Below are 26,802 nucleotides of genomic sequence, written 5' to 3' on the forward strand. Positions count from 1 at the left end.
ACACTGACGCTGTTATCTGTCTCCCATAGAATGGAACTCTGAAGATCGTGGACCGTAAAAAGAATATTTTCAAGCTGGCCCAAGGAGAATACATCGCTCCAGAGAAGATAGAAAATATCTACACCAGGAGTAGACTGGTGTCACAGATATTTGTACACGGGGAAAGCTTACAGGTAATACATTGTTTTAACAATAGCCCCTTTCAGGCACAGACCATGCTGATTCCCATAGCTACAGGAAATCTGTATAGGTGGGTTTAGGATGAGCAGATCTGAGCTTATAAACTAAAGAAATGAAGCCACATCCAAACCTCAAATAACGCAATATAAGTAAAAAAAAAATTTTTGAAACTATGATAGACTCTGTAAGTCAGTGAGTAGAATTGTTAAAACCGTTATAGTAAAGTGTAGCCATTTAGTGAAAAAGAACCCCACGCTGCACTTAGTTTCCACTATAATGAGAGTTCCTCGGGTACAAACTGTTTTCTATATACTGTGCTTATACTTAGCCTTTTGGGAGTTGCGGAAGGTTGATATGGACAGGCCAAAGATACCTTAAGCTTAATGATGAACACGATTTCTTTTTGAACAATCGAATTTGAATAGAAGATTTTTGTAAAGAGATGTCAAGTGGGAAAATGGGATTAGAGTTCCATGAGGGTTTGAAACACATGGTGAGAAAGGAGTAGGATACTAGTCCTGAATTTGAGGTCTTGGAAAATGTCTGTTATAGAAATATAATCCCGCTTGCTTTACCCACGGTGGGGCAGGCTACACAGTTCTCATATGCCCCCGTGCTTTTGTTTCCTTTCCATAGTCATCCTTAGTAGGAGTGGTGGTTCCTGACCCAGATGTGCTGCCCTCATTTGCAGCCAAACTTGGGGTTAAGGGCTCCCTTGAAGAACTGTGCCAGAACCAAGTAAGTCTCACTATGGAAAGCTTTATGCACTCCATGGGTGCCTGTCATGGGAGAGGGGAGGCCCCACCAGCTCGGGCACCCATGGGTTCCCAGAGCCACCTCTCTGGAAGAACAGACTCTTCCTGCATTTGTGACAGGTGGCTGCAGTCTAAACAGATTGATTTTATCAGGCTGGAGGATAGGATGGGGAGTTTAAAAACAACAACAACAAAACTCTATTCTTTTTGTAGTAATGAGTTCACTGCGGGGAAAAAAGTTGGGAAATAGAAAATTTAAAATGCCATCCAGAAAAAAACTGTTAATATTTAGATTCGCCTTTTCTTATCATTAATTTTTTTCTTTGAGCAATACTAGGCATAAAATGTGCTTCTACACACTCTAAATCCTACTTTGGTCCTGATGGCCTTTTCTAGGAATTTTGAGTTGGTCCTTGCATAGCCTTTCATTTGGGCTGATTTTCAAAGAGCCATGCTTTAAGCTATGTTTGATATTCTTAGGTTGTAAAGGAAGCCATTTTAGAAGACTTGCAGAAAACTGGGAAAGAAGGTGGCCTTAAATCCTTTGAACAGGTACGTCTACTGATGTTATCCTGGTCTCTCAAGTCACACTGGAAAGTTTTAAAGTTCGTATTGATAATGGAGTTTAAATGTATATTTTCCAAGGAATTGGTTTTAGATTTCTGCACTGTCAACCCATTAACTACGAATAGCAGTGACCTTCTGTATTACTTGTAAGGTCCCTTTTGCTGTTCACAATCCTTTCTCCCTTCTCCCTACTTCTTTCTTTCCCGGATTATAAGTATGTGCCAATGGGCACGTGTTATGGTTCTCCTTACCCTCCTACTTCATCAACCCCACTTTTATAAGGTGAAACATTGTTTAAGGTTCTTCACAGAGCACTTAGAGTGCTCTGCAGAAAAGTCCAAATCTCTAATAAACACGTATGCGTGTATGTGTGTGTGTTCTTCTTCTCTTCCAGGTAAAAAACATCTTTCTTCATCCAGAGCCATTTTCCATTGAAAATGGGCTCTTAACACCAACAATGAAAGCAAAGCGGGGAGAGCTTTCCAAGTACTTCCAGAGCCAAATCAACAGCCTGTATGAGAATATCCAGGAGTAGGTTAAGGTACTTATGGCTGGAAGGGACTCGGAGGTAGACTGCCTTGTGGGAATATGGATTAAAAATTAATCTTACATTCATTTTTTTGTCTTCCTGTCTAGGTTTGTGGGCTTTTTTTTTTTTTGATGAGGAAGATTGGCCCTGAGCTAACATCTGTTGCCCATCTTCCTCTTTTTGTTTTTCTCCCCAAGGCCCCCCAGTACATAGTTGTATATCCCAGTTGTAGGTCATTCTAGCTCTTCTATGTGGGATGCCACTATAGCATGGCTTGATGAGCAGTGTGTATGTCTGCACCCAGGATCCGAACTGGCGAACCCCGGGCCGCTGAAGTGGAACGCACAAACTTAACCATTCAGCCATGGGGCCGGCCCATCTGTTGTTTTACCTACTAAATTATCAAACCATAGTTTTGGGGGTTTTTAAAAATATTAAGCGAGAGACTTACAATGTGGAGGCTTAGCCCTGAACTAAATCAATCTTGTCCTTCCCCTCTTAAATGTTGCCGACATTTAGGTTTTAGGGCCACTTTTATCAACATACCTTTCTTCCAGGTCCATTCGTATTCTGTCCCTTCCTCATGATCTCCAACCTTTATAAGTGACCACTCATTGAAGGGCCAAAGTGACCCTCTGTGACATTTTCCCCATTTTATAGTAAGCCTAACTTTTTGACAGTCCCAACACTTAGGCCTTCCAATGTTCAAATTAAGAATCTGTAAGTTCTGAAAGGCTGTTTCTAATTCGTTTTCTAACTACGCCACAGAATCACTAAGATTTTAAACTGAGATTTAACCTATCACTAATATTAATTATATCTGTGACAAAAATTTTTACTAAGTACTCCTGTGTACACTGAAGTCTGTGTACAGAAGGGAAAAGTTTGATCTTACAGAAAATTTCCTAAACACTCTAGTTTCTCGGACTTGGGAGAATTAGAAATTGGGCCTGACATGTTGCCCAAAAAGAATGTTCTTAAAGTGTTACCTACAGTAAGTAGTATCTGTTGACGAAATCTGTTCCTCGCAGTTTGCTGCAGAGCTGGAAGCTGTGGGGCAAGGAGCTGAAACTTACCTCAAGTGCACTCTTCCAGTAAATGAGGCAAGCACTGAGTCAAAACCTCCTGACTGAGAAAAAATGACCTATGGGCAAGCATGACACCTACACAACAGGCAATCTTCTGTCAAGGAACCAACTGATCTTTTCTGCCCTGGACTCGTTTCTGCTGTACCCCAGACCACAGATGTTGCTCCCACTTGTAAAATCTTTAGAATAAACAACTGCAGATACTTATATTGTGGTGTTTGTTTCCTCATGAACCATGATGAGAATCAGCCTTAGACTAAGGCCACTTACCAATCATGTAAGCTGGTAACTCTCACTAGCATTACCTGGCTGCACACTAGAATTACCTGGGAGCTTAAAAAAATGCTAATGCATGGGTGCCACTTCAGGGATTCTGATTAACCAGGTGTGGGGTATAACCTGGGCACTGGGATTTTTAAAAGGTCCAAGGTGATTCTAATATGCAACCAAGTTTGATAACTACTGAGGAAAACCATCTTGAGAGGCCCAGGCTGTCTTATCCCACAGTCGTAAGTAACAAAACAAAAACCAGCTAAGCTCAAACTCTAGCTGGGTACGATTCTTGTTCTTTCTCCTTCACCGTTTTTCTAAGTAGTCTTGAATAGTGCTCCTTTCTGGCCTGTAAGTGGAGTTAAGGAGAATGTTCCTGGATGGTCTTTCTAAACTTGGAGCCCACAAAAGCTGAAGAAATGTCTATTCTTGAGTAGCTGAAACAAAAGAGAAGGTAGGAATTAACTTCACAGGTCCCTGCAGTCTAGCCCCATCAGCTCTTTGACGTCCTCTCCTGTTGCCCCCTCTCATTCCACCTGAACCACACTGGCTGCCTTACTATTCCTCAAACATGCCAAGCACATTTCAGCTTCTTGCTCTGGCTGTTCCCTCTGCCTAAAATGCAGATACTCCCAGGGGCATATGACTTGTCCACTCATCTGCTTCAAATGTCACCTCCATCAGACTGTCCCACTGGCTTTCTTCATAATGACTCCATCTGGCATATAGTTTACTGTATCATATACTCTATTAGAGTACGCTATATTATACTATGTGTCTGTCCACTTCCCCACCCCTCACTGGAATGGGGCAGAGTTGTGTGTCATTCACTGCTAAATCCCCAAGTGCCCTTCCCTTATTGTTAACTGTTACAAGCCTGACCCCAAAGCTCAAGTTCTCTGCCTTGGAAAGAATTAATACTGGAATAGGTGACTTCTGTAATTCTATTCACAGGTTTAGATAAGCCCAACTTTAAGAATCCAAGTCCACCAGCTTAGATCCTACCACTTGCATAAGCTTCAGGTTTTGATATATTCAAGTGTACAGGAGCAGTTTGATATTCCTAGAATACTGTAATCTCAAAATGCCTTTAAAGGGTTTATTTACTGAGGCAAATATGTATGTCTTAAGACTCCTGATTAAAGATGCCAATTTTTCATAAGGTAGTAGAACAGTTTTTCCATAAGGAACTCAAGACAAAATTTTCTTTTTCAGCACAAAAGAAAGATGCTTTAAATAAAAACTACGATTTATATAGAATATCCGTTGATCTTTATTTGATTTGACAAAATCTGCAATATTAAAAGACAGGTAACAAAATTTGAGCTTATAGTGAATCTGACAAATTAAGTTCTATAGTATCTAGAATATTACGTAAGAAATATCAACTGAGGAAGAAACAGGATAAAAGCATCACATGCAGATGCTCCTGGCAAAGGGGAGCTCCATCTGCAGGTGATGTCCATAGTGTGCAGGGCATAAAAATCCTAGAGAAAATGCAATTGACTCACTTGGGTGAGTGTTTTTCCTTTTGGGGCGAGGAAGAGGTGGCAAAGGGGCAGGAGTGCAGAGGCATATGCAGAATGGCTTCTCCATTCCAAAATGGTAATAAAAATATTTAGATCATGGCACTAGGGCACCTTGGAGGAAAAGAACACCTTAACCAGAGTAGGCTCATTGCATAATTCTTTAGTAATATGTACAATTTTCAAGTAATGGAACGGATTTAAAGAATAATTTTACTTTAACAGAGGCTATCTAGTTTTCTTCTCGCCCTCTGGGGCTTGATCTGTTTCAGTGTCACAGGGACACTTTTCCACACAGTTTCTAGGGAACCATCCTCTTATTCTTGAAACACCTGAGGGAGAAAATGAAATTGATGTGAAATAGTGAGATTTACTACAATGACATTACTGAGACGCATAAGTCCTATTACTTCAAATTAATAAGCTTTTAGTTAGACTTTACTTTCTTTTCCCCTTTACCACCTTTTATAAGCACAGTTTGAGAGGGGAAAATACATGGTTTTTAAATGCTACTGACAAGCTAGAAAACAGGTATTTCCCAAATTCCATTATTTGGAAAAGGAGCTCATGTGGTTCAGAATAACCTCTAAGTGGAGTCAGGGGAACTTTTCAATATGGGTATTCACTTACACGTGTGTGATCATTAGGCTGCTGTGGCACACTGCTACATTTCATCTGGTCCAGGGGAACTACCTCTCTGTAGCCTTGGTGAATTTCCTTTTCAGACCTTTCTAACATGTAAATTTCTATATCAAGGTTGTCTAAGTGCCTAAGCAGTCACTGGGGTTAATTTACAATTAATCCAGTGGTTTTTTTGTTAGTTTTTTTTTGGTGAGGAAGATTGTCCCTGAACTAACATCTGTGCCAATCTTCCTGTTTTGTATGTGGGATGCGCCACAGCATCGCTTGATGAGTGGTGTGTAGGTCTGCATCCAGAATTCAAACCCGTAAACTCTGGGCTGCCAGAGCAGAGTGTGCAAACTTAACCACTACGCCACCAGGCTGTCCCCTAACCCAGTGTTTTTAAAAGAACATCCTGAGTTAATCTTTACTTTAAAAAGGTACAATTCTAAAACTTAAATAAAAAGACACAGAAGGTTTCAATCCATTAGTTTTTATAATAACTTAATAGGAATGTTCATTCAAAGGGGGAGCCTATAGCACTGGGGTTAGTTACCACACCGACGCTGGGGCCAGACTGCCTGGGATGGAGCCCTGGCTCCACCTGTTCTTAATGTGGCCTTGGGCAAGTAAAGTAGCTCAGCCTCTCTGTGTTTCAGTTCCCTCATCAATAAAATGTAAATAATAGTACCTGCCTCAGAGGGCTGTTGGGGACTTCATTGCCACAAGGGAAGTACTTACACAAATGCCTGTCACATAGAAGAGTGCAAATGTTAGCTATCATTAAAAAGACCTGATAAATACAAGTGCCACGGAGAAATAATACAAGGTGCTTTGTTCTGTTGCTTAATGATGTGCCTTTCTATTTAGTTCCCCTAATGCATGTGACATGTGACTGTTTATAAAACATTGCCTTCCATGCTCATACCTTCTATAAAGGAATCATCAAGAATTTTGTCTCCATACAACCAGTATCTGAAATATTTAAAGGATCAAAATTAATTTTTTTAGGTTAGTTGCTAATTTTGTCATTAAAGAACAAATTCAGTAATTTCTATCACTTACCGTAACCCTCTTGTAGCTAAAATGAACTCCCCTTTCTGTAGCCTTATTCGCGGCTCTTCAGTACAGGGGCTTGTGAAGAAGGTTTTGATTCCTTTATTCAAAGGACAGCAGGCACCACTATAATCTTCTATTACTTTATACCGAACCTGTCACCAGTGATCAGAAGAAAAAGCTAACATTTACCCATATCTGAGTTTTTTAAAGTTCGAATTTAAATTGTTAAAGGTAGATCCAAAATACCAGATGCCTAGTTTTTCCCTCCCAGTTCCCGACCCACCCAGTTCCCTTACAGGAGACAAATGATGTTTCTGGTTCTCAGGGCTTTGCTCGCCTTTCATTTCAAGCACACAGCTAAGAATTACATTCTAGAGCACTGCTGTCCAGAACTTTCTGCAATGATGGCTACATTCTATATTTGTTATATCCAATGTGGTATCCCCTAAACACATGTAGCTACTGAGCAGTTCTAACGTGGCTGGTGCAACCAAGGAACAGAATTTTTTATTTCTTTTCAATTAATTTAAACAGCCACATGTGGCTAGTGGTTATCATATTGTATAGCATAATTGTAAGGATGGGTTTCATACTAACAAGCTATATTGAGGATAAGTATTTCTCTGTTGGCAATATAAATTGACTAAATTCCCTCCAAACTTCCAGTCCAAAGTATTTAAATGAAAACAAAAGTGAACTACATCAAATTCCAACAAATGTGTTAAGAAATACTATTTAATAAAAGCCAATAGCTGGCTTCTACTCAAAGGCAATTTTAAAACCTACGTAAAAGTGTAGAGCTTGACACAAGAAAAAAGAAATTAGTATCATTGCAAAAGAATTACTCACACTTCTGACTCTTTTATCAGCTTTTTGTTTCAACTGTTCTATCTGTTTGGAAGATATAAAAAGAAAAAATTAAGTCTCATCGTAATTTTGAAAAATAGGTTTTCCTTATCTACCACATCAGAGTGACATGACAAAACTCCCAATTTTCCAACATTTCAAACTGCTGATAATTCAAAGGCCACATGTTTTTTAGCATGGAAAGAAGGCCCTATACCCAAGAATAGGGGCTGAAGTGGGACTTTCTTCTCCTCTCACGATTCTCTCTCTAATGTCTTCATCTGCGTATACTCACAGAGCACTCCCTGCAGCCTACGGCTAAGGAAGATGTGCTCTCCACCCTCACGGAGCTTCTAGGGTAGTACTAATGGGGAAGATGACACTGAGATTCCCCGATTCTATAGCAATGTGGCAGACTGCAAAACTCAACAAGTCTTGACTAAAAGTCATCATTATGACTCACTTTTCTTCATTTATCCAGTAACAATTTAATAAACGGTACTATATTATAGTAGGGGAAATAAAGATAACACACAGTCCCTGTCCTAGAATTTTGTCAAGTTAAGTTAAAGATATAAGATCCAAGAATTAAATAAAAATAAGAGACTTCATGTGCAACCATACAGTGGTATATGATTTAAGTGCCAAATCCAGATGAGTCTAGAGCAGTTAGGTTAGACTTTATGGAAGAAGTGGGACTGGAATGGGTCTTAATGATTTCAGATAGAGAGGAGGTCATATGAGATAGAAACAACAGTGTGGGCAAATTCAGGTGGCAGGAATGCACAAGGAGTTCACCGAGTAGACTAGACTGACTGGAAAAGAGGATTTCTGTTAGGAAGTAGTTGGAAGGCAGTTTTAGGCCAGATTTTGTAAAGCAAGTTAAGGAATCAGGACTTTATCTCACAGGTATGGAGAGTTAAGGAGAGATTTAAATAAAGGGAGAGACATGATACAAAGAGTGCTTTAAGATTATTAACTTAGGGGCCGGTCCTGTGGCCAAGTGGTTAAATTCATGTGCTCTGCTTCAGCAGCCCAGGGTTTTGCTGGTTTAGATCCTGGGCGTGGACATGGCACTGCTCATCAGGCCATGCTGAGGCGGCATCCCACATGCCACAAGTAGAAGGACCCACAATTAAAATATACAACTATGTACTGGGGGCAGTTTGGGGAGAAAAAGCACACACACACAAAAAAGAAGATTGGCAACAGCTGTTAGCTCAGGTGCCAATCTTAAAAAAAAAATTATTAACCTAGATTCATTTTGCCATACTGAAAAATTTATTACTCGTTTTACGATAAAATGTGATCTGAGTTACAGGGAAGAAGGTGAGGCAGGAAAGGAAGGGCTACGTGAGCAGAAATACTCACTGTTAAGCTGTACTGGTGACACCCTTCTCTTATCGGCCACTCCAGTCCATCTCCTTCAGGGGCCCCTGACCACGTAAATACCTGTTTAAAGTTCTTCCATCTACTTCCCATGTCATAAGGAAAAACAAAGACTTCATCTAGTTGATAATATTGAATTCGATCTTTAGCCTGTGGGTAACAAAGATATAAGATGGCTGATGCCACTGCCTTAAACGACTTTTAGTAATATACTACTGAGAACGTTATTCGTAAAAGCTGTATCATTCATAAAAACACTTCCTCCCTGTTGTAATGTTGGTGTACATAAAAGAGATTGACAAATTTATCACAATACAGGAAGAACTTGACACACAACACCAAACTCGTATAAGATCATCCAGAGAGTGTATGACAGGGCTTATTTAGGAATAAACATTCAAAAATGCTTATTAAAAGCGTCAGTAACTTTATTCCATATATAAAAAAATCTTCAACGCTTCTGGTTGTTTAGAAGCACAAAAGAATCCAGGTGTAAAGAAGGGATGTTGATAAACAGATTTAAGAGAAAGCAAGGGTTTATTCAGGGTGGAAGGAACTGTTTCACGGGGGGCACGTTAACAAAAGCTCTTTAGTGTCCTTAATTTTTGAGAATGTAAAAGGGTCCTGAGACCAAAAAGTTTGAGAACAGCTGCTGCAAATTAAAGCTCACAAACTGGCTGCCAGAGGGCTAAATACATCCTGTCGGTGTGTTTGATTTGGCCCACAAAGGTTTTTGTTTGTTTGTAATTTGAAATGCTTGCCAGCATTTAAAAACTGAAAGGAGGACTGGCCCAGTGGCACAGCAGTTAAGTTCGCATGCTCCACTTCAGCGGCCTGGGGTTCACCAGTTCAGATCCCGGGTGTGGACCTACACACCGCTTGTCAAGCCATGCTGTGGCAGGCATCCCACATATAAAGTAGAGGAAGATGGGCACGGATGTTAGCTCAGGGCCAGTCTTCCTCAGCAAAAAGAGGAGGATTGGCAGCAGATATTAGCTCAGGGCTAATCTTCCTCAAGAAAACCCCCAAAACTGAAAGGAGGTATCATAGAAATCCAAATCTCTTACTTTTCTTGAAAAAAAGAAAATGAGACTATCTCACAATCCTGGGTGAGTATTCCCCTGTGGCAACAATCAGCCTGTCTGTCAGGCAGCTCTGGTATGCTGGCCAGCTCCACACACCCAGGTTATCTGGATGGACCCTGCAGGCATTTGGGGTTACAACCCCTGCTGCAGGGATGGTGACGCCCTGAGAAGTTTTAAGCAGTGGGTAGTCAGATTTATTTTCTACACCAGAATCACCATGCACAGTGTGAAATACGTATTGGAGGTTGTGAGGTCTGTGACAAGCTAAATGTTATCTGTAAGCCCTATCTGATGTCTAAAGCACTAAGGAAAACTTGATGGCACCTAGGTAGGATAGAGGTTCTTTTCCAAATGGGCTGCCTTCTCCTATAGTCTGAGAGAATGGCCAAATGGCTTCTCGTGTGGCTGAGGCCTCTTCAGCAACTCAGGGTGTGTAAAAAGCATGTTTCTGTGGGAGTTATATTAAACCAGGAATAAATCAAATGTTTCCTATATTCACCTTTTACCTGGCATGAAATGACTTAAGGAAGCTATCTGGTAGCCAAGTTTTCACTTTTGGGCACTTATTAGTTAATCTAGTCTATTAGTTAATCATATTTATTCATATTGAGGAGACAATTATAAAATTTACCTTCTCTTCAATCCATGATTCAATAGAAGTTTTATTTCTGAGAATTATTTTCATCTGGAAATTAAGGGATAGACAGTAAAATTTTATGTGACCTTGGTTCATTTAAGATTATCATCTTTATACTAACCCTATGAGACCGTTTTTATTACTATACTCTATAGATGAAGACACGAGGATAACAGAGATTAAGTAACACAGTTACTGTGTGGTCCACCTGACTCCAAAGTCCTTGTTCTTAACCACTGCACTACAATCCCTCTTCATAAAAATGATTACATCAATCCACAATCATGTCTGAATCTACTGTTTTAATAAAAATTCATGTTTTAAGTACTATCTTCTACAAGGTTTTCAGTGTTAAAACATTGATATAATCCATTCAATCAATACTTAAGCATATTTTGCTATTAAAATCTTTTATCACTATTTTTAATTGATCTTAAATTTATGATTAATCTACTTATTACAAGTGACTCATTTCAATCTAGATATTCCACTTGCCTTAAAAATTGAATATATTCTGTCATGATTCTATTTTTCAACTCTCCTAGATATGCCTAGTTCCATTTACGTAGGTTTTTACATGATAGGATTTTAGTTTATTTCTAAAATGATTCTTAATTATAGGCACTGGGGGAAAAATTTCAAACAATTTGACCCCAGGCTAGTAGAAAACACGAAGTATAACCCAAACCAGCTTATTTCAAAACCAAGAGTTCAAAAGGGTTGGGTGATGCATCGGGGCCCTCAAGACCAGCATTTCTAATTCTATGAGAGTTCTGCTTTTCTGTGAAGTTTGGCTGTGCCTTCACAGAGACAGTGTGACAGAGTAAGAGCAACCAGGAGTCCTTATATTCCAAGAAACTAGCACAATACCTGGCCCACAGTGGGCCTTCAATGAACGGATAAACTAATTAAGTGATGAAGAGTCATAAGAACAGTTTTGTGATCCTGTCAGGGTCACATCCTCCTTCTCTGTGTTCTCCTAGCACTTTGTACATAAAACTGTGATACACACATGACCCTGTAGGAGTTAACTGTTTACTACTAATTATGAGTTCCTTAAGGGCAAGAACAACTTCATTTTCATTATTGTAGTCTCAGAAATTAGCAGAGTAATTCATCACAGAGTAGACATTAAATAGCACCTATATCATAGGGTTGTTATGCAGGCTAAAGGAGCTAACACATGTAAAGTGCCTAAAACAGTGTCTTGCATGCAAGTGCTCAATGTCAGCTATGTTATTTTGATTATGATTAAATATATGCTATTATAAAATAACATTAATAATTATGTTTATTGAATACACGAATGGGTGATCTTGGGTAAGTCACTTAAGTTTTCTGTGACTCAATTACTCATCTGTAAGGAAGGGAAAATAAAACTCTTCAATCTCTTTTGGGGCTTATGTGAAGACCAAGAGAGATTATAAATGTGAGAAGAGATTTCTTAAGTATAAAGTGCTACATAACTCTAAGTTAACATTTTTTAAAACTAAATCAGTCACGTAGAAATTCTGGCAGTTACTTCAAAATTATCTGACTAGTAGAAAGAAGATTAAATTAATTACCTAGATGGAATAAGTACCAATAATTTCCGTTTCATACTGCATACTTCAATGCAGCCTTTATCCCTCTCTCATTAGAAGCAGCCCCAACAACTTGACAACTTTTAGCTAGGGGCAACTGAGGAACTTACCTGGATAAAAAACAACATTCCAACAGCTATGGTTGTTCCTAAAGCTAATCCCAAGGCAAACAAGGTGGCAGCAAATGCAGCTAATCCAAATGGAATAACTGGAAGAGGGTCTCTCCGGGCTGCACTCATGTCAATCTTTACTGTGTTCCACCCAAAAGAGAGCTATAAACAACAACAGCACACGCTCAAAATACTTGGTGGTTGCAAATCGTCAGACTGTACTGTAACCTTTAAAGCAACTTGATCAAAAAGATCAAGAAGTGACAACTTGACACCATGGCCAAAGTGAACAGTTGTTTCTAATTAATACTGTGACTTGAATTCATATTGATATGCACAATATCATGCTTACTTATTCTCAAATGTTATTTTTTGGATTATTTCCTCAGAAAGTGTTAGGCAGACCACACAAACATTAACATGCATGAACAACAGCAGACATCAATCTAAATTGTAACTGTGTTTCCCATCCTTGCTTTGCTTTTCTGTATTTACAGTACTCTTCCATAGCAACACATATAGCCTAGGAGTCAGTGCTTTCTTCCCTCATGTTCCACAATCAGAGGTTAAAAACTAGCAAAATGCAGGCCAAACGTGGCCTGCAGAGGTGTACTGCCTGGCCTGCAACATTCAGAAATCAGGAGATTTAACATAAAAAATCCAGATTTTCAGATTTTTCTTGAACAATTGGAAGACCTAGCATCACTAGGCTGGATTTCCAAACATCAAAAACTGGTTGCAGCCAAACATGGGTTGTCCCTTGTGTGAAGGACATGTGTTCTCCAGTTTGCCATGGTCCCATCAGGCCTGTGTCCCTCATTTTCCTTCCAGGCCTCTTTAGGGACTTGAATTTGTGACCCCTGAACTTCATCTCGTGACTGTTTGCCCATAAATCAACTCAATCTATTGCAGGATATGTTAGGACATGTGCCTGCTCCATGACCCACCTTCCAGGGCACTGGAATTAGAAATGAACAAAAGAGCTACAACTTGCCACATGAACTGGATGGAAAGAGAAAGCACTAGTGTTGTCTTTCTCTTCTCGCTCTTCTTTTTTTCCCTCTGTTTATTCTTACCACAGCTACCAAGTTTGAAATCTAACAAATGATATATACAGTACTAAAATAATTATCAATTTCAGCTAGAGCATGTAAGGTGAGTTTCCAGAGCAAAATCATCTTTCCTCATCTTAAAAATTAAGCTAAAATCTTTTTAAAAAGGGAATTCATATAGAGGTAAAAAAAGTTCTGTTTTCTCACCTAAATCATAAAAAGTATAATTCCAAAAGGGACTTCTTAAATGATCTTAATAACTACCATTTAATCTGGAATGAATGATTTTATAACAAACATTTTCACTTACCCGATTATAAAGCTGTGTATACATAGTCATAACAAAAATGAAGGCAGCATGAATACAACCCAGTGGTGCTAAAAGGAGAAACAGTGTGAACGAAGCATGATTTTGGTAACCACAACAGTTGTTGATCCAAGGACAGTGATGGTCCATCTTCATCACACATCTAACAAGAAAAATTTACATAAAACATGAGGCAGAAAATCCTGTCTACTTTAAAGAACTTTGGTCTTCAAAAGATCAAGCAAATAGGAATCTAGCATGTCCATGAGTCACAGAGGAATTATACTTCATGGAAGAGAAAGAAAAATCTTTGAGTTTTTAAACAACTCAGAACAGTGACTTCTTTTCGATTCTAAACAGCCAAGAGAGGGCAGGATTTGTAACAGCTTCTGAGGAAAAGACGTCTGCTACAAGCGAGTTTGTTTAAAGAAGTCAGGAGGCCCACTGAGGTTCATTATAAAGAAATGAATACAGTTCCTGGTTTTCCTCTAGCTCTGAAATGCAGTGACTGAAGTAGAGTACAACAGAGACTCAACAAAATCACTTATAAGTCTCCACTGGGGTTGATGGGGCCTAGCAGACCCTTGTCACTTCCTTCCTGTTCGCGTCCTTCAGATGTAGAATCTCTGAGCCAAGTAAGCTAACTCCAGAATAGAAGACGTGGTACAATAAGCAAAGTCCCCTGTGCTTACTTTCCTCATTGTTGCTAGAAAAAAATTTCCTGGCCTCAAACTAAACTTTATTTGCCTCCAATTGTTCCCCTAAACCTCAACATTCTCATCATAAATTTCTTATTAATCACTGGATATAGCTGTTCATTAAAAAAGGTTCTAGCTTATTTCACATTTTTTATAGGGATTCAGTTTTCTTCCCATTAAGTTTTTTATATTAAAACACTGTGGTAACAGGCACCTGGATGTATTTATTAGATTTGTATAAAGTGTAAATGTTAGTCAACTAAATAATGGAAAAAGCTGGTCTCTTTTATAATGTAGACTCAAAACAATCCCAAACCTAGTCAAGATGACAGTTGACAAGCACAATTAATCCTGATCTATGGAAGCAACTCAAAGGGATCAGTTTTTAACCTGTTCTTGGCAGGACAAGCAGCAAAGTAAATCTGTATTTTTCTAGAAAATCTTTTCACTTACAACAAAAAAGAGTGAGATCTATTTATTATCAGAATTGATAATTTAAGAGTAAAACGGAGATTATGGACACTAGTATTTTGACAATATTTTTTATAAAGTAGCAACCTTGTAGAGAATAAAACTAGGATTGATGTGGTAGAAAGAACAATAAAGACCAGTAATCAAGTTGATCACTCCCCAATGAATAGCAAAGACAGACAGTACCTGTTACACTTTCTGCAGTGGTGTGACCGCGGCGCCTTGTATGCTTGGCAGACTTTACAATACTGGAGGTACATGCTATCCTGAGAATGTTCCTTGGCAGCAAAATATAAACAAAAATACATCAGATATCTGACCCTGGGTAACAATAAGTCAAGCCTTATAAATAAATACTTTCCTACAGTTTGATTTTCTTTTATGGGGATGGGGGAAGGATGGAATCTCAACTTGCATTTCCAGCCCTTTTATTTGAGCTAAAATATTTTTAAACAATGAATTTCTGATAACAGCAGCATCGCTTTTCCAATTACCTAGAAGTCATTTTTAATTTCTCTTCCGCACACTCCATCCAAATCCAGCGTCAATGAGTATACGTGATGGTTCTACTAAGATCCAAAATCTTAGTGGAATGGAGCAAGTTCAGAAAAAAAGGCAGCTGACAACTTGGCAGGTGATTTAGGGTGGGGATTCAAACATCGCAGGTGATACTCTTTCAGAAATCAGGCTCCTCCCTTGGACCACTTTATTCATTTCCTAACTAGTTTCCTTTACTGTAGTTTCTCTCTAATCCAAGCGTCTATTGTCAGAATAATATTCCTATGACACAACTCTGATTATGTCAAAGCCCTGCTTGAAAACCTCTAATAACTCCCTATGGTCTAATTTCTCATGTATTTGAGGCCTTCCATAATCTGCCTTTGTTTCAGCCTTATCTGCACTACATAACCTCTTTTCCAACCAAACTAGGCTGTCCATTGTTCCTGAATCCGTGCTCCCACCATTCTCTCAACCTGAAATGCCCTGTTCCCCATCTCCTGTGGATATGCCTGCTCCTCCCTCAGGTCTCCAGCTGAAAACCATCAGTTCCCTCTAAATTCAGCAGCATCCATCACGTTCTACTCTATAGTTATCTGCACAAGTGCCTTGTTCTCTCCTCAGTTAGAAAGTTTTTCAGAATATGAATTGTATTTTACCTACCTCTGTACTCACCTCAAATAGTACGCTAGTGTTTCTCCAACTTTAACATACCTAACAATCATCTGGGGATTTTTTTAAATGCAGATTCTGATTCAGTAGTTCTGAAGTGGAGCCCAAGATTCTACATTTCTAACAAACTACCAGGTGATGTCCCTCCGCAAGGAATATGGAAATTCATAAGCATAAACTTTCTAATAATTTTTAAGAAGCCATAAGTTGATACTATCAATAAACTGATTGATACTATACTTCCCAATGTTATGATTTCACTGCAATGATTTAAAACCTTTATAACTTAAGCCAGTAGTTTCTAAGGAATTTTCCTAGTTCTGAGGGTTGTTAATTATCACACGAAAAAAGATCCTACAGTAAAATCACATTGTGAAATTATGAAGGTTCTGATATGCAGTGTTTCCTGGAAACTCATGAACATGGACTCACCACCCCGCCTCCATTTTTTTTTTTTAAATGCAGGAGACGTATTCAATGCAATACTTTGGGAAATGCTAATTTAGATCAATATTTTCAAACTGGTATCAAATATTCTTTGAACTTTAAATAATCAGTGATTAGAATAATATGCTTAGTCTCTACCAAGGCAAACAGTAGGCTGCGTTTGACATTATTGGTTAGCAGATAAGGCAAAAACTAAATCCATGATTATCATTAGAGTTCATCACTCTAAGGAGTCTTTTTCTTACCGGTTTCCACCCCAGAGGGACAAAGCCAGGACCAACAAACATGGCATTGAAGTAATTATAAAGAATCATGACAGTCCAATTTATCAACATGATGAAATTCACGCTTCCTCCAGTTGTATGTAAGGGCCAATACCATAAGACAGAGTCAATCATGGCCATCGTAGAACATATTGCTATAACACTAAGAGCTATGATGGGACCCCAGTGACAAAGTCTCTTTAATTCTTGGAGATTTTCAAACTTGATAACTGAGCAGAATGTGCCCATTTTGGTGAGGAAGAATGACTTCCTATTTTTAAAGAATTATAGATTTCTCTTTTCTGTGCACACATTTCCATGTGCCACAAGTCCATGTGTGTTCTTTAATTGTCATGCCTTCAAGCTGTGGGATGTTAATGCAGATTATGCCATTTTCACTGTTATACACTTAGAACTCTTTATCTTAAGTAGGCGAATCCAGTATCTTGGGTTGAAACCCAATCTAAAGAAAACAAAATAAGGAAGTTTAGTAAAACATTATATACTGTTATTTATTAACTTCCATAATCACCTACACAAAAGCATCTCACAAGTGCACTACTACGGGATGAGTATCTTGTCCAATGACAAAAAGAACTTTTTTCATTTTATCTAAAATAGGGTTCAAGTCTGAATGACATACAAACTGGATACACGATTCTAAAATAGCTATTTTTATTCCTTTGTACCGAACTTGTCTAAGGACTGTGACTACCCAACGTTTAGTGAATGGTTTGAGGCGACAAAGAATTTTAGAGCTGGGAAGGAGGCCCTTAGAGTTTATCCAATCCAGCTTCCCTCTTCATGGAAGAGAAACTGGCTGGGAGAAGCTAAGCGATTAGACCAAGGTCACAAGTAACAGCTGAACTCAGAATAGAAACCAAGTCATAGAGCTCCCTTTATGGAATTCTACACTGCTTCTTACCCATCTCGAATCAAGTATGGTATGATCCAGACATGGTCTACACCATTTGCCTGCGGTTGCCCCCAAAACACCAACATAAGGGTCTACTCGGGCCAAGGGTAAAGAAGCGGGAGAGTGAAAGCAAAGAGAGAGTGCAAGGAGAGGAGGGGAAGAGAGAAGCGTGTGTGAAACCACGACTGGAGGCGTATATGAGAACGAAGATGAATGAGAACAGTTGAGAAAAAAAGAGGAGGAAGCGCCTCCCGGAGTGAGGGGCGGGGAAGGCAGGAGGTGGAGCCCCGGGAAGACCCGTAGAAGGATCTTTCTAACTGGACTGGAGCAAGTCAGGGAAGAAGATGTGAGGTACAGCATAATAAAGACTTCCAAGCACCAGATGCTGCTGCCTTGTGCCCCCGTTTCCCGCCCGTGTCCTGGAGAAGAGCGCTCAGAAATCCTCACCCTGGGGAAAGACATCTGGTTATTGGCCTCAACATCTGGAGAGTCTGGTCTCACTCGGGTGGGTCGAAGACGCCAAAATCACGGTCACATCCCCCGCCTAGACTGCCACCTCAGTCTAGTCATTAGTGCCCCCTCCTTGCCCATCGCATTTCCGGCGGCCTGGGCTCACCCGGAACAGGTTTTCTCTTCCTCGGATAACTCCGTCATGAATACCCAAGTCCAACGCACGCAGAGAGCAAAGCCTGGTTGCTAGAGGCTCAAGCGCCAGACGTGCCCAAACCGCTCCGTCTCCCGGCCAGCGCCCTCGCCCCGGCTCTCCCGCGCAGGCCCCGTGCGCAGTCTCCAAGACCACCACTTCCGGGAAGTTCCCCGCATCACACTTCCCTCGGGAAGCAAGCGCCTGTGACCTGTAGCTCAGGAACCGGAGCCGCTTTCCAGAACTTGGAGGAGTAAAACAGATGCTTCCAGTGATCCCTGAGAACCCGCATATTTCCAGAGGCTTTTTGGGACCCTAGTCGAAGAGCTTTTTCTTAACGAATTTCTTAATTTTGAAGCCTGAGCGGAAACTAAAAAGCGCACGCAGCCCAATTTCCTGAGGACCGAGATTGCGACGAACAACTAGGAAGCGGTCGGCCGGGAGCTGTCCCCGGTTCTCCGTTCTGCTCTCGAGGGTGCCTCCCGGGGTCCCTCCACCGTGTTCCCCTGTCCCGCGTGGCCCCTGCCACGACCTAGCCTCCGGCCTGGGCTCATCACTCCGGAGCCGCCATGTCGTCTGACTTCGAAGGCTACGAGCAGGACTTCGCGGTGCTCACTGCGGAGATCACCGGCAAGATTGCGAGGGTACCCCGACTGCCCCCTGGTGAGAGCCCTGCCCCAGTGGGCGGGGGTGGCCCGGAAAGCACGGAGCCTCGGCGGCGGCGGAACGCCGCCTGAACAAATGTGTCTCTGAGGCGCGAGGCTGGAGTGGAGCCCGGTGATGGTGCCGGAGTCCTTCCGGAGGGATGGAGCTTCATTAGTTGAGGGTAAAGGGAGACTCTGCAAGTTGGGTTGTGGGGTGCAGTGAAAAGAGCCTTCGGAATCTGAGCCATCTGGGCTCGAATCCGGACTCCACCACTTTGTTACTTAGGAACGCTTCTCTGTGTCTGAGATTTTTGTTTGTAAAATGCAGAGATGTGAGTATTTAAAGAGAATGAATGAACGTACCTAGATCATGGGTCTGCAATATACAGTAATGTTGTTTTATTAGTAATAATACTATTTTATGCGGCAAAATAGGGTTAAGAGCTGTGGTGCCTGGATTCAAATCCCAGCTCTGCCACTTAATAGTTGTGGCACTTAGGCAAGTTTCTTAACCTCCCTCAACTTTCCTTCTTGGTAAAATGGGGGAGAATCGTACGTCTCTCATGGGGTTGTTGTGAAGATTAAATGATTTAACACACGTAAAACCCTTTTTTGGTGTTAGCTGCTCTTATCGTTAGTATTTTTCATACCCTCAACCCCATTTCTTATTTCTCGTCCTTCTTAGGAGTCTGTAACCCAATTTTATGTAAAACTTGGTACAGGATAGTTTTTCTCACTTTTAGAATTCCACAACTACCGTCTAGAAGTGTTTTTAGTTTTTGTGTTTTAGCATGGCTTGCTTTCTGTTCTAGACTGCCAACTATGTGAAGATAGGAGCTATCTTTGATTTCCTTGGCATTTACTTAGAAAGGGCACAGAAAAATGTTTAAGTAATGAACAGATGAATATAAACATATTTTGTGATTTTTGTTTGTAAGACATTGTTTTAGGATTTGTCTTTCACTAAGTACAGATTTAATTTAAGTAGTTAGTTGCAGATAAGATTGTTACTTTTTGGCATAGTTTTGTTAGGGAAATTGAAACATCGTCAGGCTGCTAGACTTAGTCCTACCTCTGGAGTGTAATGTGTAGAAAAGAAGATGCTCATTGATCCATGAACTGGTGGGCAGCTTCTTTCCCACCTTTTTAGTCAATCCTTGATGCCAGCAATAATTTCTCCTGGACGAAAGTTGTCATTCCTTTTTCCCTTTCCTTACTTCTCCCGAAACTTATATGTTTATAAGTAATCTTCTTCCTTTATTTCTTTGTTTTCTCCCCTCCCCCCCCCCCCCCCTATTTTCTATTAATAGGGATATTTGCTTGAAGCCAGAATCTCTGAACTTACACCCCACTCATCTCCTGAAGTCCCAGTTAGTTCTGGAGGAGGTGGATCATGTCTTAAAGAGGTTTATGAGTCCAAGTGAGGGAACAAGAGGAGAGAACGAAGGTAGTATATACCACCAAGCTCTGCTGCCTCAGAAATTTTTGTGGAGAAAGTGGCTGATGGCCTCATCACTTCATGATACATCACCTCGCTTCTTCAATCCCTGTCCAAGATCGTCTTGATTTTTGTTGTCATTGTTGAAGACTACTTCCTTTGACTTGAGTCCCAGAGCCTCAGAATATCAGGACTTGTGGTTTCAGTTGGTTTTTTGCTCATTTTTAATTGTAATACTTTTAACAGGGAAACATTTTTTGTTTGGGCTAATAGCTTTTGTAGAAGGAAGGTGTTTTATAAAGTAACACAGTCATCAGAGTGCAAAGTTGTAATAACTATTTCCAAGAGAACAGATTTTGTTACAAGTGATTTTTTCCTTGCCTTTATATTTTAATGTAACCCTTCTTACCATATGGAAGGAAACCTTTGAATTAAGTGCCTTAAAAGTAAAGCCTTGACTCTCCTTAAGTACGTATAGTATAAAATAAGGCCCAAACGTAGCAGCTATGTTAGAATTGAAAGGAGACTGTATAGCTGGTACTGGAAAAATGCTTACTGACTTGAATAATAGTAATTCTTAAAAATGCTGTGGTTTCCCTCTTAATAATTACTTGTGCTTGCTCCCTTTATAATCTGTTTCTAATTGATAAATAGAAAAAGATGAAAAATATATCCATATAATTATGAATTTCAGATGTATGTCTGTGGACCAACAAATAAATGTGTACAACCATGGCAAAAACAGTATGACTAAAAGTAATTATAATCTCTCTCTCTGGGCTTCATTAGCGGTTGACCCTATGGAGATAACTGTAATTTTCCTGAGTTAAGAAGATTAAAAATCAGAGCAAACTTTTCAGCCAAAGCAGTTCATTCCCCAACCTAGTGACTGACTTAAATTGAAGTAGAAGGGGTAGGATTGATTGCAATTCACCTCACTCTCTGCTGTGTGTGTGCAATGTATTAAAGTGTTAATTCCAAAGAGAATAGACAAGACTGAATATTTTTAAAAAGAAATTTGATTTCTCTGTGATATGTTTAAACAATAAAAAGACTCTGCTCTTAGGCGAATGTGTTTGAATCTTAACTAATTTTAGTAATTGGACTAATGAGACGGATAGTCCCTTCTTAGGCAATACTCTTAAGGCACTGTATTTGATTTTAATGATTAGTGTTCTGTGGTAAAGTCAGGAAAATAGGTGAGTAGAAACCATAACTGGTACTAATTGTGAAGTTCCCTTTCCTCTGGTGATGAATCCTAACTCTGAGGATACTTTATAGGTGCAGAGGTTCCCTTACATCAGGCAGGCTTCCTGAAGGATCTTAAACAAAATGTTCTGCAATTAGTTGCTTACCTCACCATTTACAGAGAGGTGAATGGTCTATTGTGAATCCTATCACTTTGAGGCTGTAGTCAGAAATACCAGGAAAGGTTTTATGGCAGATTGGTTAAGTTTCACACATGGCATAGATCTGTTTAGCATCCCAGCTCTGCTACTCCCTAGATGAGAAGCCTTGGACAAATTGCTTGGCCTCTCTAAGCCTGCTTCTTCTACCTGTAAAAGTGGGGGCAAGGGGTAACAGTTTCAACCTTAAAGTCTTGTAAAAATCAAATGAAATAAAGCATGTAACACTAGCAAAATTTTTTCCCAGAGAAAGTACATGGTAAATTAGCAGTTAGTGGTACTATTGCTGCTGCTGAAGACAACAGCTGGTAGGGTTAGTCAGGACCCACCCAGCTCCTCAGGCCTCGTGGTGTTAATTGAACTCTTAAAGGAAACTTGGATATCAATTCTTGCTTCCTTTCTGTGCCTAGACTAGAGTTAGGTGAATCTTTCTCAAACACCCATATCTGAAGGGAGATGAGTGATCAGGGACTTTGGAATATGAAATTGGAATTGGGTTTGTACTCAGGATATTAAAGAGGGAAGCTGAGGAGAGAAGTGGAAGTGGTGGGGCAAGATGGGTGTCCTTTCTGGAAGGAAATGCTCTCGTCTAGCTGATCAGTTAGCTGATGAGTTAGACTCCAGGCCAAGCGCTGAGGCTTTTGGAGACCATCTAGACATAGCGATGTATGGAAGAAGCCATAAACGTTGTTTGGTGATGCTCTCTTGCCTTTGCAAGGTGGTTGAGTGAGAGAATAAAAGAAGAGAAGTCTCCTTTTATTTATGAATACCGTGGTTTGCTTAAAATATGTGTGGCTCTGGAGCTGTAACGTCCACATGAAGTTATTGAGCACTTGTAGTGTGGCTATTGCCACATTGTGAAATGATAATATTTTGAACATATCGGGTTAAATATTATTAAAACTAAAAAAATATATATTAGCACTAATTTCACTTGTTTCTTTTTACTTTTTAAAATGTGGCTACTGGAAAACTTAAAATTATGATATATTATTTGCTTGCATTACATTTCCGTTGTTCTGGAGAGTTAGAGGGGAGGGTTCCAGCCCTAAATCAGGAACTCAGGTGCAGAGTTGAGTTGAAGTAAAGTGGGTAGGATTTGGGTTAGGTATATACACACATACTACTCACACTCTAATCCCAGAGGCACCTCTCCCTTCAACAGTTTAGTTAACCTAAGTAATAGCTTCATTGATTCTTTTTTAAATAAACTTTTAATTTTAGAGTAGGTTTGGATTTACAGAAAAATCACAAAGATAATGCAGAGACTCTGTAAATACCTCATGTCAGTTTCTTCTATTGTTAACATATTAATATGATACATTTGTTGCAGCTAGTGAACCCATATTGATATTTTATTATTAACTGAAGTCCATACTTTATTCAGATTTCCTTAGTTTTTTACCTAATGTCCTTTCACTATTCTAGAATCTAATTCAGGATACTACAAAACATTTAATATTCATGGCTTCTTAGGCTCCTCTTAACTGTGACAGTTTCTCAGGCTTTTCCTTATGTTTTGTGACTTTACAGTTCAGAGGAGTACTGGTCAGATATTTCATAGAATGTTCATCAATTGGGATTTGCCCCTCGTTTTTCTCATGATCAGAACTGGGGTTGTAGGGTTTAGGAGGAAGATCACAGAGGTAAAGCACCATTTTCATCACGTCGTGTCAAGAGCACATACTGTAATATCACTTATCACTACTGATGTTACCTTTGATCACCTGGCTGGGGTAGTGTTTTGTCACGTTTCTCCACTGTAAAGTTACTTTTTTCCTCTTTTCCATACTCTTCAGAAGGAAATCATATGCGTAGCCCACACTTAAGGAGTATGTGTATGTGTGTTGGGGGTTACGTTCCACCTCTTTGAAGGCTTAGTATCTATGTAAATTATTTGAGATTCTGCTATACAGGAGAGATTTGTCTATTCTCCACTTACTTATTTATTCAGTCATTTATATCTAGGGTCTCATGGTGTTTATGTTATACTTTGTTGTTATATTCCAATACTGCTTTATTATGTTGCTCAGATTGATCCAGCTTTGACCATTGGAACCCTTTCATTGGCTTCTATATCCTTTTGATATACCGCCATCATTGTGGGGTTTTTAAATTTTTTTTCCTTTTTAGCTCTTTCTTACTTTCTGGTGTTATAAGACCCTCCAGGATCATCTTATATTTTTCCTACACTAGTCCTAGAATCAGCCATTTCTCCAAGGAATCCTGTTTCTTTTTATTGAAAAATGGTGTTGGAAACCAAGATCTGGACAGTAGGTGTGCTCATTACTATTGGGGTATTATTACTTCTAGGCCCTCTCAGCTGACAGACCATCAAGGCCTCTAGAGCAGGGAAATACATGTGTGTATACTAACTCATGTATGTATACATATTGATAAATATTTGTATATATAGCTGTCTGTATCTATAGTAAGCTAAACATGAGTTCATACTGATATCTCCAACTCTAATCTATTATCACAAGGATCATTCTAGAATGGCTTTGTCTTAACATTGACCATCCTATACCATGCTACACAGTGTAACATTAGTAATATATCCATTTTTAAGTTCTCTTAACATAAAAAGTTCCTCTATTAGTGATTTCACTCCACTTTTCCCAGTACATAATTTCTGCTGCTAGTTTTATTAAAAAGTACCTACATTGCACAAAGACAGGTACCAGTACATGAATTCAAGTGAGCCCCGACACTTTCACTGTACTTTATGGGGGGTGTGCAAGGCTAACTAAGCACCTCTGTTAATAATGAGAAAGAATCAGACTCTGCAAAGATTTATGTGTATTTCAGTACTAAGCACTTCTGTTGATATTGAGTAGGCAAGAAAAGATCACACTATACAAAGACTTATGTGTAAGTCAGCACTCATCAACCCTGTATGTAGGAAAAAAGATGAGGAAGTTTGTTTACATAGTGTAATTCATATAGTACATTAGAAGTTAAGAGTTCAGTTCTGGAGAATAGACCTGATTTGAATTCCAACTTTGCCATTTATTAGTATTTAACTTTAGAGAAATTATTTAATCACTCTGTTTGTTTACTTGCCTGAGAATGGGATAATACTAGTAACTTCAAAGTTTGGAGGTTTGAGTATGATAATATTTAACACATAGCCCATGAAAATAACGACAGCTGTTAGCTATGAGATTTTGAATCCTAGGAATGTGCCATTTATAAAGGGGGTGCCATTTGTAAAGGGGATGCCATTCGCGGTGGGCAGCATGAAGCTCTCTTGGGGAATACATGTGAATACTGTCAAAAGGTTACCAAAACTTAATGTTGGTAGATATTTCCAAGGTCGTCTAATTCAGTCCTTCCTTCTTTCCTCTCTTCCTCATGCATTCCTCCTAAATTGTCACCTTTTTAATTCTTCTCTTAAAAATATCAAAGATTGGCTCAGCTCCACAATTATTTCTGATGGTGCCAGTATGAAATAGATTTTATGAGAAAATAATCTACTTATATTACCCCACTCACCTCCCATCCCAGTTTATTTCTTTCATAAAGGAAAACTTGCCATTCCAAGTAGGAAGATTTGCCTCAGTCCTCTCTGATATAATGTTTCTCTTCCTCAGTTTCTCTGTGAGTCATATCATGTTGCTGAATGCTAAGACTCATTCATTCATTCAGTAAGCACTTAGTGAGCACCTGCCATATACAGCTCTCTGCTAAAGACAGAATTAGGACAAAGAAGTGTCAAGAATGGTCCCTGTCTTCAAGTAGCTGTAAATGGGGCTGAAGAGAAAACTACAGAAACCAATATCTAATGACCATTAGGACCAGTAGAGCAGAGCACAGAGATCTAGGAAGTCAGAGGAAATAGGATCGTGTCTCAGGAGATCACCTGGAAGGATAGGGGGTTTTTAGCAGACAAAAATGGAGAAAGAATATATTACAAGAGGTTGCAATAAGTGGGTACAGTGGGCATCTATTGTTTCGAGAATCCTCCATTCTATCTTCTGATCACAGCACCTCAATTTTCTGTTGATGAACTACCTAAACCCAGTCTGACAGGCTGCTATGCCCTACCCAGGTCAGGATGTGAACACGTTACACTAATGAGGACATTCAGAGAGTTTTTTCTGGGAATTTGAGTTTTGAGCAGAGTGAACCAAGAAGAAAGCATGGTATTATTGCTCAAGACTCTCCTTTTGCAGAAACTGTTGGTGAGTTCCTGCTCGCTTAGAACCCTGAGCCACCCTGGGTACTGTCCTCCCTGAGCTTGGGGGCTCATGTTTTCTATTGGCTCTGTAAGCTACCCCATGTTATTCTTTTTTGGTTTAGGTTAGTCAGAATCAGTTCTGTTATATTCAGCCAAAGAACCATAAATAGTAGCTTGAACAAAAGCTTAAAGCAGAAAAAAAAAAAAGAGATGTGCTTGGATAGTAATGAATAGTCTGTCTGGTTAGCATGTGAAGTACATACTGGAGAGCTAGTAGTTGGAAATAAAGTTAGAAAGGTTTCTTAGATCTGGACTGCAGAGGACCTTGACCATTAGGATCAAGTGAACCAATCAAAAACACATTTTAGGAAAATTAAATGGGGGAGGGGGCAGACATGGAGACAGGGAAATCGGGATGGTTGGTAGCATAGCTTCTTTTGTGAAAACTTGCATTAACCCACAGTCTTTATTCAGTTTGCCATCATTTTTCAAGAACTGATTATATTGCAGGCTCAGTACTAGATTTTAGGACTATAAAGATAATTAAGACACAGTTCCTGTCTTCCTGGAGCCTCCAAGCTAGACAGTAAATTAGACCTGTGAGTGTGAGAGATAAATCATTAGGATTATGTAAGAGTCTCTGTAGAAGAGAGGGGTTAACTCTTTTGTTGGATTAGGAAAGTCTTCCAAGAGGTAGTGATTGCTGAAGAGAGTTTTGCATAGCAGTTTACCAGGTGGTCACAGTAGAAATGGGCATAAGCATTGAGATTAAAGGTTTGAATTCCTGAAACTATATCAGGATTAGAGATAAAGATTTGGGATCAGAAATATATAATATAATAGTTAAAAAATGGGAGTGGGTGAAATTGCCCAGGGATGTAGACAATAGTCATAAGAGAGGAAAAGCAATGACTGAACT

General features: G+C 39.6%; 3 protein-coding genes across 10 annotated transcripts in view; 2 read left to right on the forward strand and 1 right to left on the reverse strand.

Annotated features, from left to right (window-relative positions):
* Positions 1-3,326, forward strand: part of ACSL5 (acyl-CoA synthetase long chain family member 5) — a 44,317-nt gene extending 40,991 nt beyond the window's left edge. For 2 of the 3 annotated variants that reach the window (XM_046653261.1, XM_046653260.1), the window contains exons 19-23: positions 30-173; positions 817-918; positions 1,416-1,487; positions 1,897-2,043; positions 3,063-3,326. In XM_046653261.1, coding sequence (XP_046509217.1) covers positions 30-173; positions 817-918; positions 1,416-1,487; positions 1,897-2,037 — 459 coding nt within the window. In that variant the 3' untranslated portion in view covers positions 2,038-2,043; positions 3,063-3,326. Of the gene's footprint in view, positions 1-29; positions 174-816; positions 919-1,415; positions 1,491-1,896; positions 2,044-3,062 lie in introns of all 3 variants that reach the window. The other variant, XR_006887456.1, reaches the window with a different exon arrangement.
* A 1,318-nt stretch (positions 3,327-4,644) lies between these two features.
* ZDHHC6 (zinc finger DHHC-type palmitoyltransferase 6) lies at positions 4,645-18,339 on the reverse strand. 3 transcript variants are annotated; one of them, XM_046652168.1, is made up of 11 exons: positions 18,186-18,338; positions 16,636-17,116; positions 14,960-15,051; positions 13,608-13,767; positions 12,246-12,407; positions 10,547-10,600; positions 8,813-8,980; positions 7,445-7,486; positions 6,602-6,747; positions 6,465-6,511; positions 4,645-5,247 (listed from the first exon to the last, which is right to left on the reverse strand). In XM_046652168.1, the coding sequence occupies exons 2-11, from the start codon at positions 16,900-16,902 to the stop codon at positions 5,144-5,146; spliced, it is 1,242 nt and encodes a 413-aa protein (XP_046508124.1). In that variant the 5' UTR covers positions 16,903-17,116; positions 18,186-18,338; the 3' UTR covers positions 4,645-5,143. The 3 variants fall into 3 exon arrangements, with proteins under 3 accessions (XP_046508124.1, XP_046508126.1, XP_046508127.1); XM_046652170.1 differs by having other exon boundaries at positions 18,017-18,321; XM_046652171.1 differs by lacking the exon at positions 12,246-12,407 and having other exon boundaries at positions 18,186-18,339.
* Positions 18,340-18,483: 144 nt separating this feature from the next.
* The window catches only part of VTI1A (vesicle transport through interaction with t-SNAREs 1A), a 353,584-nt gene continuing 345,265 nt past the window's right edge, over positions 18,484-26,802 (forward strand). For all 4 annotated transcript variants that reach the window (XM_046652172.1, XM_046652173.1, XM_046652174.1 and 1 more), the window contains exon 1: positions 18,484-18,875. In XM_046652172.1, coding sequence (XP_046508128.1) covers positions 18,782-18,875 — 94 coding nt within the window. In that variant the 5' untranslated portion in view covers positions 18,484-18,781. The remainder of the gene's footprint in view (positions 18,876-26,802) is intronic.

The sequence above is a fragment of the Equus quagga genome, chromosome 2, assembly GCF_021613505.1.
Source record: "Equus quagga isolate Etosha38 chromosome 2, UCLA_HA_Equagga_1.0, whole genome shotgun sequence".
NCBI classification, from domain to species: Eukaryota; Metazoa; Chordata; class Mammalia; order Perissodactyla; family Equidae; genus Equus; species Equus quagga.